General features: G+C 41.4%; 1 protein-coding gene across 6 annotated transcripts in view; it reads right to left on the reverse strand.

The window, feature by feature from the left end:
• ADARB1 (adenosine deaminase RNA specific B1) overlaps window positions 1-12,351 on the reverse strand; it is a 70,903-nt gene that overhangs the window by 34,947 nt on the left and 23,605 nt on the right. For all 6 annotated transcript variants that reach the window (XR_004841959.1, XR_004841958.1, XR_004841961.1 and 3 more), the window contains one exon: window positions 6,496-7,418. Coding sequence is in view for 2 of the 6 variants with exons in the window: in XM_035893965.1 (XP_035749858.1) it covers window positions 6,496-7,418 (923 nt within the window). In the remaining 4 variants the exon portion in view is untranslated. The remainder of the gene's footprint in view (window positions 1-6,495; window positions 7,419-12,351) is intronic.

Here is a 12,351-nt window from a genome sequence, read left to right on the forward strand (position 1 = left end):
ACAAAAATGATCCGAGGGCTGGAGCACCTCTCCTATGAGGACAGGCTGAGAGAGTTGGGGTTGTTCAGCCTGGAAAAAAGGCGGCTGTGGGGAGACCTGCTTGTGGCCTTTCAGTACCTAAAGGGGGCCTATAGGAAAGATGGGGAAAATGTTTTTAGTAGGGCCAGCTATGACAGGACAAGGGGTCATGGTTTTAAACTAAACCAGGGTAGGTTTAGACTAGATATAAGGAAGAAGTTCTTTACAATGAGGGTGGTGAAACACTGGAACAGGTTGCCCAGAGAGGTAGTGGAGGCCCCATCCCTGGAAACGTTCAAGACCAGGTTGGACGGGGCTCTGAGCAACCTGATCTAGTTAGCGGTGTCCCTGCTCACTGCAGGGGTGTTGGACTAGATGACCTCTAGGGGTCCCTTCCAACCCAAAACATTCTATGATTCTATTCTATGAAATTTTTCAAGAATGCGATTTTGCTCAGAGGCTATAAATGTGTCTGGTCAGGCATTTATTTGCAAACAAGGTCTTTTTGCTGCTGGATCCAAAATTGTCTGTGCTCTGACAGCACCATGACCATGCAGCACAGAATCTGTATTTAATTGTGCTAGTACTTACCTAATGCAGAAAGCTGAACACAAAAGAAAAATAATGAGCAACAGTTTTATTAGCATTCTGGGTCTAGAAATGGAAAATTAATACACAAAAGGCTTAAATGATTAACTGAATCTACTGAATCTACTCCATATAAATAAATATTAATTGGAACAGAAATTGAACTCATATCTCACCTTCCCAGTGAGTACCCTAACATCTGACATGCAGTTTCTCTACCCCCACTCCTGCATTAAATCATTATTCAAAGCTGGGTAACTCAAAAAAGGAAAGACCTAAAATAGCTGACAGTTTGCTCGTTAAGGCACGTGACCTCAAAGCTATTTTGGGTGCTTGTTCTTTTCTCTGATGAAGTTACAATGAATCCACTTCTGTTCTACACACAGAGACTGATTTTGTTTAATATGTATCTTGCAGCAATGTTGTAGCGGAACCTTCCTGACCATCCATGGTTTACAGTATTATGAAGCTGATGAAGTTCAAATCTGTCTGGATCTGAAGGAAGACCTTGGCAAGCCATAGAGACCACCCCAGATGAATGCTGGTAAGCACCTGCATGGTGGAACCAAAGGCAGTGGGAGCAAGGGCACTGTGTGGGCTGACAGTACCCAGCTCTCACTGGGGACCTGACCCAAGACCTCCCAATCTTTTGTGCTCTCCTTGGATCTCCAGTGATCCTTCTCAAGCACAAATGTTCTCCCTCAGCTTTATTTCTTCACAGTTTAGGGCTTATGTGGGCAGTGCCCACAGTAGGTAAAATCAAGGTCCATTATCTCTCCTCTGGCAGTGACCAGCACACACAATTCAGAGAAAGTGCAAACATATCTACACTAATAAAACAGGGTAATTAGTTTCTAGTGCTCCAAAGTTTCCTGTATTTATTTAAAGGAACTGCTACCTGGCAGTAGATTCTCTCTCTGCTTATGCAAATTTATCTTTTACATTTCTGCCAATTCCACAGCATTTATTCCAACATATTACTCATTAATTCCCATAAACACATTCAGTATTATCTTTTTGCTAGATTTAAATCTGTTACATTCTCATTCTTCTGTATACACTAAGCAGTCTATTGCAAAAAACTGCCTAGAACTCTCCAGCACCTTTGCAGAAGCAGCTTTTCCAGATTTCCAATCATTTTCATCATTAATTTGTATATCTTTCCTATATTTGAATACTTTTAACGTTTTCCTCTACCCAGGATGAACCAGGATTAACACAGCACTTCAGGTAAAAGTAGCCACTGCCTTACTGGTTCTCACTCCATTCCTTCTGCTTCATGTTTTGTTTCAATGTCTGTCCACAGTGATATACAGGATAAAAGGAATTTGCAACACAATAGGTGAATGATTGAAAGTATTCGCCCTAGTGGATTTTTAAAAAATTAATTTCATCTGCAGCTACACTGCTTATTTATTGCAAGTTGCTTTCTCTCACAATAGTCCAGCTTTCACTAATCTGAATAACTATTTTTAAGCCTCAATATTTACAATTCCAATTCTCTAATTTCCACCTCTTTGCATCCTGACTAATCAGCTATCTTTTTAAGTAAACAGTTTGAGGAAATCTGGGAAAAATTACTATAAAGCTTATATGGAAGTTTTCCTAAACAGAAGCCATCAGTGGCCTAAAGAGGATACCTCCATCATCAGATTCCTACCATCTGATGGAAACCATTCCCATCAGTAACGCTGGCAGTCTGGACCAGCAGATTTACTGAAAGTCACCAAGTGCCCTAGGGCACACCAAGATGCATGCCATACGTTCAAAACAAACAAGATGAGACTCTTCTTCCTGCAATACATACTTAAACAGCAGAGCTTATTGCTACAAGGTGCTGTAGAAGCTAAAAGATTACAGAAGTTCAAGAAAGGGATGAAATTCATGATGGAAAACAATAATCCATCAAGGGCTCTCAGATGGAAGGACCATTTCTGGCTGAGAAAATCCTTGAGACACAACGGCTGAAGGTTAGAAGCAAATACTGGGAAAGTACTGCTACCAATACACCCTTTTCTCAGGTTTTTTCAAAGCATTTGGTGCTGGCCTGAGTACTTCTTTTAGGGACAGCACCATCCCACCTTTGACAGAGGTGCGAGACCTCTCATGGCCTTCCTTGGGAAACAGGGAGTGTCTAAGGGAAAATTTAAACAGGAGAGAAAACAAGTGATCTCTGGGAGACTTCTCTCTGGGTGATAAAGAGATCAAAAATGAAGAAACAGGGAAGTCCAACAGAGTATCTGCTGCTCCTGAGATGTGCAAGGCTGTCCTTGTTCCATCTCCTGAGACGTGCAAGGTGCTGCTAAGCGGCAAGACTGGCTCTGCAAGTGGAGACAGCCTCAGCTGGCACCAGCAACCCCTGCAAATCTCCTGCTTCCTAGTGCTGGGGCTGCTGGCAGGGACATAGCACTGGGGACAGGACGATGTGCATGAAGGAGCTTTTGCCTGGCCCAGTGTGGCTCTTGCTGTGGTCAAGTGCTCAATAATACTCTTCTGCCCAGAAATCAGATTTGGACTATGCACTAACAGTCTTCAAAAATCTGGTCACATTTACTTCCATGCTTCATCTATAGATGTGTGAACCCTTTGTTTTCAGAAGCTATTTGAAAAGACTTCACATTTCACGGTTTTCTCCAGTTCTCGTCACCTACCAATTCTGCAGACCTATGACAAGCCATGCACTTAAAGTTTTAAATTATATTAATCTAAGTATGTGGAAACATGCAGTTTTCTTCCATGGAAAAGAATAAAACTTGAAGGACATACATTTTAGAGCCCGTGGTACATCCTGCGGCTTATTGCAGAATACAGGTCACCCCCTTGCATCGAGGGGTGGGAGGTGAAGTGAGAATGGCTATCAATTTATGAAATGCAGCTAACAAAGCATTTTCTTTTTTTTTGAGAGGCAAGTCCCTATAATGCAAGACTGAAAACCTCTTCTATTTTAACACACTCGCTGCCAAGATAATAAATGAGGGCTGATACTTTTTCAGCAGGGCATTTTCATCTGCTCTGAGGCTTATGTTGCGTGACTTACTGACTTCAACTTACTTTTCCAGCAAAGAGATTTTCCTCACCACAGGCAACATCCGTCCCTCACAAAAGGTCAAGCTGTAAGCAAGCAGACAAGCTGGCTTTGCAGAGACTGGTTTTAAATGTATTAAACCACAGGACCAGCACCTTGATAACCCACTCTATGGAGCATAAGATTATACCTACACCCATTTTAGAAGCTGATTTCTGGTCAACTGCCCTTCTGTACCATTTGATAGCTTGCACATATATTTCTGCATTTAATTTCCCCTGGAGTGCCTGCAGCTATTGGGAGGCGTGAGATCATGGATATGTATTTCAGCCAATACTCATGACCAACACTGGAGCAGGGATCACCTGTTCTCTCCTCTCAACTCTTTCTGTTCTATTGCTTTTTCTCATGAAGCACCACAAATTAACACACCAGCTACAGACAGGTTTTGAACCTGCCACCAAGGCAGTCAATTCCAACATGTTCATCAGCACATCCACACTGTACTTTTATTATTTTCACTGGGCATGTGGTATTTGGGTTTTTCCTTCCCTTGCATGTTTCTAGCTTCCATTTTTTTTCTAACCCAATCAGCATTTTATTTGGTCTATGGGTTATAACAAATCCTGTCCTCATTTACATCATTTCTGTACTCTCCAATGTTTGCAACTTCATTCATTTTAGGATTCGCTCCAAATTTAACATCTTTACACATCCTGAGTAAACACTCTGTAAAAAAATTAAGACAACTCACAAACTTAAAAAAAGAAGATAAATAAAGCAGGACCTGACAACATCATAAATGCTTCAATCCCTTATTAATCATTAATAGAAACCAGACCAAAATCACCAATATGTAACAGACCTTGATATAATTCTAGTAATTTGATAGCTAATTATAATTAAAAGCAGGGTAATACAACACAGGGAAGTGCAGAAAGGACAGCGACATCCTGATCACAAGCTGACCAAAAGTCTCTGAATAAATAACTGACTGAATTGGGCCTACATGAGGCAATACCAGCAACTTCCCCCTTCCCACCCCGCATATTCAGCATTACTCCTAAAGCCCACTGGGTTCTCCTCCACACAGGAACAGTCTTTTCTGGTGCACATCTGTAAGACAGGTGAAAAGCACGCTAGCCCTGGGGCATGCTTTGTTGCACACAATATGGGTATCCAGGTCAGTGTAGGAGCACTGGAAAAAATTCAAAATAATGTTTACAGTGTTTGCATGGGTTGCTTTTTTTGTTATTTAACACTGTACCCTAGGCTCAAATGCCCTGAGCTCTGGGACTGCTATGTGACTCAGTCAAAACCTGACAAAGGCAAGGACCTCAGAATACCCCAGCACCGCCCAGTGGTCCATCAAAGTCCCTTAAAGAAAAGAGGCTGTGTTAACGGTTATATGCTGGGCTGCTGGGCAGGGAAACAACTTCACGCTCTTAGAATAACAACTCTTTCACATCTCACCTCGTGTTCTTTCTACTTCTATATGCCAGTTCCAATTTTCACCATTTTACTGATTCAAGATCTAATAACATAAATTACTGGTAGTGAAATTTTTTTGTGTCTGGGACCAAATCTACTTTCAAAAGTACAACAGAGAATGAAGTCTGAAATTACTTAATCTACTGAAGAAATCATAACTACTTGAAATAGCATGATCCTAGATTTGAAAATGAAGGAAATATTCATCAATAATGCAATACTTACGCAACATTAAGAAAAGAAAGCACACAGGAATTTCTAAATTATGCATATTGTCCATGCATTTTGAGAAAACATACTTAAAACAGCCACATCACCTACTTACAGTCTTCAACCCCACATTATCAGATCAGACTAGTATCTTGTAATTTTAACTAAATCTAAACCAGTGTTTTTTGAGATAGAAAAGGTCAAAGCCTTGAAATTCTCATAATAAACAAATAGAAAGTTGCAAAAAAGGTCACAGGCAAGTATCTGAATTTAGACAGGTGTATAACATCATTAAAAAGACCCAAAAGACACAATAGAAAGACGGTAGTTGAACAATCATTACTGTAGTTTGACTGGGGATAAACACAGGCAAGCAAATAAGGGAGAACTTTTCTTCATTAAAAAAAAAAAAAAAAAATTACTCCATTCTAGTTACTTTAAATTTCTGGTCTATGTCTGGTATGTTTGATACTTTCCCTAGTTCATTAATTATTTGATTTAAACTATTTCTCATCCAGATTTACTTGCTTAAGTAACTTACCAACTAATTTGATTAGAGCACAATCCTTTAGATGACAGCTATTTAACTACACATCTTGGATACATGCACTGCAAGTGTGTCTTTTATTTAGACCCTGAAAATATGGCAACTGCATCAGCCTCATTTAATTTGTCCTTGACTTCCATTATTCAGCTGTGCTAATGCCAACAATTCCAGTTTGCAGAAGAGAACAATTTTCTTCTCTGCTTAAAACTGTTTTATCAAATAATAATTTTCCTTAAAGCAGTAATTTCTGACTCCATCTAATTCTTGCTGCCTTAGACAAGCAAGACATGATTCAACCTTTCCTCAGCACAAACCATAATCCAAGCTGGCAGTGCACTGGGGTTCATGATCTCTTATGTGACACGATCAAGGCTGAAAGCATCACCAACAAAGCCTCCTCTCTGTCCAACAGAATACAAAGAGTTCATTCAATTGTCAGAAGCCGTAAGTGAATAAAACACCAAATACATATATACATACATATAAATATGCACACACACATGCACAGAAGCAGAATAGACAGCAGAAATACTGTTCAAGCTGACTCAATACGCATGATTTGGCTACCCTTGGTCATTATCCAAAGATATCAACAAAACCCAAAGAGCTTCCTCACCTGTGGCAAGTGTAACTGAAGCCCCTCGCTGGGAATGGGCTGTCGAGATGGGGTCTGGTCCAGCTGCATGTTAAACAAGGATGCCAGGGCTGACTGAGCGGCCCGAGCTTTTGCCAGCTTTTTATTCCTTCCTGAGCCTTCAAAAGTCTGACCGTCCACTGCCACCGCCATGACAAAGTTTTTGGCATGGCTCTCCCCACTCTCCGAGAGAAACTCGTATTTCAGCCCTGGCCGCAGCTCATTGAGGATCATGACAGGATTCTTCCCGCTGGCGGAGGGGTAGGGCAATGGTGCAGGGAGAGGCGACTGGGAAAGGCTGCTGGCTACAGCAGACGACGGCAAACCGTAGTCCCCACTAGAGCTAAAGGACCCATCCCCGTTGGACCCTAGGTAAAAGGAAGCATCAGAAGGGACTGGTGTTTCAAACCCGTTGAAAAGGGTGTCAGGGAAGTCTGCTTGGTCAGAAGTGAAATCTGTGTTGACTGACAGAGTCCTCCCCATTGCCAGGTGGGCTTCCGAGGCATTTGGGAACTGGACAAAAGACCGCAGAGCCTTCTCAGCGGCGTGAAGCTTGGCTTTCTTTTTTGTTGGGCCAGATCCCTCAAATACCTGCCCGTTGACTTCGACTGCCATCACGAACATGGGGGCATGGACCGGCCCTGTCTGGGAGAGGAGTTTGTACTGTAAACCAGGCTTAATCTCATTAAGTTGCATCAGGGCATTCTTTGGCAGAACAGGGCCAGGTGTTTTCTTCCTCTTCTTCAGGCGAAATTTGGAGTTGCCCTCCTCCAAAGGACGCTTTCTGCTGCTGCTGCTACCACCGTTGGAGAGCTGTGTCCCCTCCCCAGTGCCTTGCCCACCACCGTCCTTGGGGGGAACGTTGTCCACGTTGCGATTTTCTTTAACATCGGTGCTGCTCGAACCTGCGGTGCCCAGAAAGAGTAACTTACAATGCCTTCGTTGCAGGATCTTGTAAATGCAAAATTTATAGATTCCTTTATCTTTCTTTGTAACTGGTTAAGTGATGTGTGCTGACAGGTTAAATGTTTTGCAATATGATCATAGATTATAATGCAATACCACCTCTCAATAATTCAAGAAATAACACACTGAAGAATGATTTTCAAACTATGCATTTGATACAAACATATAGAAAAAAAAAAAGCCAACACTGCTGTGGGTTTTTTTTTGCTTTTAACTTATGACTAAAAGTTTTGTTCCAGCATGATTTAAGTGTGTCCTGAAAAATGCTTTAAGCCAAAAATATAAGTTAAAGTAGCATATGTCTATAAAACAAAGAACTACCATTAGTAAAATAAAATGGATGCTTAAGACCAGTACTAGGAGATGGATATTCAATTCTATTTTAGTCTTATTTTAGTCATGTTACATCCTTTTTCTCAGTGATTTTAGTTGCTCAAATTGAGAAATGACATAAATAAAACCTGAGCCATGAAAAATTAGAGAGTTCTTTGGTAGACACCTGGACCGAAGAGTGTTTTAAAGATTTTGTTTTTCTTTAGCTATTCCATATTCTCTGAGTTCAGTTCTTTTCTACGCTTTTTCTAGACATTGATTTCATGTCACCCCAAGTTGCTTAGGAACTACAGCTGCCCACTGTGCCAGCATGACCACAAGATATATATATTATATATTTGCAAGACAACTTTATATATTTTCACACAACCTTCTATTAAGAAACCTTGCATTCGTCATTTACAAGCTATTTTGTAACTTCTTGAAAAGTAAGAAAACTGCTGTCACAGAGTTGCAAACCCAAAAATAATGATAAAGACCCTCTCTTAAGACTATGCAGAAACAAGAAGCATAACAAAAGCTGCACAATCACAATGATAGTATTTTAATGGGAGAAAAAAGGCATTGTAATATGAATTTAATGATTTATTTTCTAAAGTAGAAGGTTGGGGTAATGATATGTCAGAGGTATATTTAAAGAATTATATTTGCTATAACTGCAAAGACCTCATTTTTACCCTGATAAAGAAACTAAGGAAATTAATTATTTTTGCTTTATATTGGCATATATGAATGAAAAGGCAAATTTAGTAGGTCAAGTATTTCTAACTCTTCTGTTCCAAAATTTCAGAATATCTATATTACATCTACACTGATACGAGGTGATAAATATTAATTGAAAGGAGAGCAAACCAAGGCGGAAGCTCTCTTTCACAGTGACAAATTTCAGCCACATTTGAAGTCTTCTCTAAGAATCCCCTACCACGCACACATCACTTCACCCAGGTTACAAAGCTAATGGAATAGTTACTAAATTTTCATTTATAACATCCTCCAGCAAAAGCTCAATAGGTTACTCCTTTCGGTGCTCAAAGAGAAAAAAAGAAGGAAAAAAAAAAGATCAAAAGAAAGAGCCAAAGTAGGAACACATTTTGTTAAATCACAGTAGCACAACAAAGAATTGTACAGTACTGAACATTAAATTCCAGTCAAATTTGGTCAATAATGAAACACTAAATATTTTGAAGCATTTAAATTGCTAGAAATCTGCTAAATTTAACAAAGTATCTCTTGCAACATTCAGCCACAAATTATATTGCCTGCAGAATGCATGCTATAGGGCCACAACTGTCAATACACAGTGTTCATGCATACATATTCTTTTTATATATATACACACATATATACAGACACACACACAGAGTGAAAGAATCTAAGGACAATAGAGTGATTTTTAAAATCTCTCCTTACAGTCAGTTTCTTACCTGAAGCTGTAATCTCCAAAAATTACATCTCATCTAAACCACCTTTCTTATTGAGCAATGTTGCAGAAATGAAGGGAAGAAAACTACTCCTTGCCTGAGAGCTACTAGACTTGTTAGCTTTGGAGAATCTGCAGGGTGGAAGAAACTAGGAGAGAAAGCAAGCAGGGAGCTAGCAGCCTGAGCAAAACCCAGAGACCATTAAAGTAGGCAAGTTTCTACATCATGGAGGTGATCCAAATCCAAGCCTTGCATGTGACAGAAAGAAAAAGACTTTCTGTGTGAGCCAGAAGGACCCAGGTTTGTTTCAACCCACAGAGTCACTGGACTGCAAAAAAGAGCAACTGTTTCTCAGGCTAAGGGTGAAGATGTGCTTTTAGTCCTTGTCTTTAGCTTGTCCTGCCCAGCAGTGGTGAGGTGCTCTAATTACCTTAGGGCTGAAGAAGATCTGACAGATTAGTCAAGAAGTAAGATTAGCTATCACCACCTGTTAAAGTTAGAGAAGTCATCTTTAATCTTGTCTATACTCAGACATGGAGTCGCTCCTCCAGAACAGCCTCTCCCCACTGTTCAGAAACAGGTCTCCCTTTTCCAGGCATCTCACCTTGTTAGAGAAGTTAAGAACAGCCTTACCAGCTCATCCTTACCTTGCCCAGCTCCCCACCTGTGACAGGGCCAGCAGCAGACCCCAAGAGCAAGGGGGAGCAGCCCTATCAAACCAGAGCAAGGACAGAGCAGCCTTTCCTCAGCTGCAGCTCTGGGCTTGTCACAGAGAGCACAGCAGGGAGCCACCAATGTTTTTTTTTTTCCCCTGGGCAACGTGTTTCACAATTCCATTACGCATTGCCTGAAAACACCTCCTATTGTTTGCTTTGAAATCTCATCTGCTAGTCTCACTTAATGCATCTATTGTTTTTTATGTGCTATTTTTTCAATTTGATGATATTAAACACCCTGTGCTGCACAAGACTTTACAGAGTTCTCTAGTATTTCAACTTTGTCATTCCTCCTCTACACCGCAGGGCTCTAACCATCCCTTGTCCTGAGGTCATCCTCTTCTTCTCAGAGAAGCTCCTTATTGCGCCTGCGTGCTTTCTGACACAGGAGGAGTGAACCCACAGCTGGATGCACAATAGATATGCTCTTCTTGCCCTATTCTGCAGTCTTTTTCATTCTGGTAATACACTGTTTTAGACAGCATAAGACTTTGGGGAGTTTCTCACTTGTTGCAAAGAGAAGGAGGGAGGGCATCTTCATCCCCCAAAAGCTCTGGCGGATTCAGGATCTCATCACAGCTCAAGCTGGGAGCATCAGTACTCAAAAGGAGCAAAATTTTGTTCCTCTAAAGCAGACAGGTCATGGCAGACGTGGACCACCACTCCATGCATGTTCTAAAAAACCAGTTTAGATCATTTTTCTAAAATATTAATACTACCCATGATTTGAGAATAAGACATTTTTTGTAAGACTAGCTCATTTTCTAATCACTAAAAACAGCTGGCAGCTTTGACTAGAGATTTGACTGGTGTCTATGGAAGCCGCCTTAGCAAAAATCATGGCTGACAGTGTCACATGCTAACAACTTCAGTGGAAGAAAAGTCCTGCCCCTGAAGTCTTGTTTGAGACGCTTACAAACCCAAGAGCACTTGAAGAAGGGAAGAGGCATAGGAAATTTTCATGCCAGTAAAGAAAGAAATCTTCCATACAAGTGTGTTACTTTATTTTTGGTTTTATTCCCTGAAGTTAAAAAGTATCTGTAGTTAAGATGCTTTATCCATTGGCAAACTTCCATTACCTGCTTGCTGAGACACAACACTCTCCCTGCTCTGTCTGATCTGGAACACACAATTAAATTTAGATGACTCTTAGCTGAACCCTTAGTTTCTAGCTACCTCTTACACTGTTCCTCTCATTTACCAGCCTAGTGAAATTCTAAGTCAGTCATTTATTCATAAAAAACAGGCAGAAAAAAAAAGGTGATCTTTTCTGAGCATCGTTTTAGAAAAAGAGGGGAAACAATCAAAGAGCAAGGTCAGGAGAGCCACATGTTAGTGTCCCAAGTGTTCTGCAAAATGTCCCACTTCTTTCTTGCCTGTAAGGTAATCGATAAGGATGGGCAACAGGGTGAATTTACACCTAGAAAATTATTTATTTCTACTGTATGGATACTTCTGCAGGGCACTCTGATTTGACGCCGAGATAACATGAAGATAAATGGGCTTCTGGCAGAGATTCCTGGTGTGTTCAGAGCGCTGCAGACATACCCTCCATGCAAATCATAGACTCATAGAATCACTTTGGTTGGAAAAGACCTTTGAGATCATCGAGTCCAACCTTTAACCTAACCCTGACATCCCACCACTAAACCATGGCCCTGACCACCTCATCTATCCTTCTTTTAAATACCTCCAGGGATGAGGACTCTACCACCTCCCTGGGCAGCCCATTCCAGAGCCTGAAAACTCTTTCAGTAAAGTTTTTCCTAATGTCTAGCCTAAACCTGCCCTGGCGCAGCTTCAAACCATTCCCCCTCGTCCTATCATCTGTTACCAGGGAGAAGAGACCGATCCCCACCTCCCTACAGCCTCCTTTCAGGTAGTTGTAGAGGGCTATCAGGTCTCCCCTCAGCCTCCTCTTCTCCAGGCTAAACAACCCCAGTTCCCTCAGCCGTTCCTCGTATGACTTGTGCTCCAGACCCCTCACCAGCTTTGTGGCTCTCCTCTGGACATGTTCCAGCAATGCAACATCTTTCTTGTAGTGAGGGGCCCAAAACTGAGCACAGTATTCGAGGGGCGGCCTCACCAGCACCAAGTACAGGAGCACGATCGCTGCCCTACTCCTACTGGTCACACTATTTCTGATACAGGCCAGGATGCCGTTTGCCCAGTTTGGTGTCGTCTGCAAATTTACTGAGGTTACACTCAATCCCCTCATCCAGGTCATTGATAAAAATATTAAACAAGAATGGCCCTAACTGAGCCCTGGGGGACACCGCTTGTGACCGGCCGCCAACTGGGTTTAGCTCCATTCACCACGACTCTGGGCTCGCCCATCCAGCCAGTTTTTAACCCAGCGAAGAATACATCCATCTAGGCCATGAAAGCAACAGAAAACCAAA

This window comes from Egretta garzetta, unplaced genomic scaffold, assembly GCF_000687185.1.
Source record: "Egretta garzetta isolate BGI_Z169 unplaced genomic scaffold, ASM68718v1 scaffold875, whole genome shotgun sequence".
In the NCBI taxonomy this organism is placed as follows: Eukaryota; Metazoa; Chordata; class Aves; order Pelecaniformes; family Ardeidae; genus Egretta; species Egretta garzetta.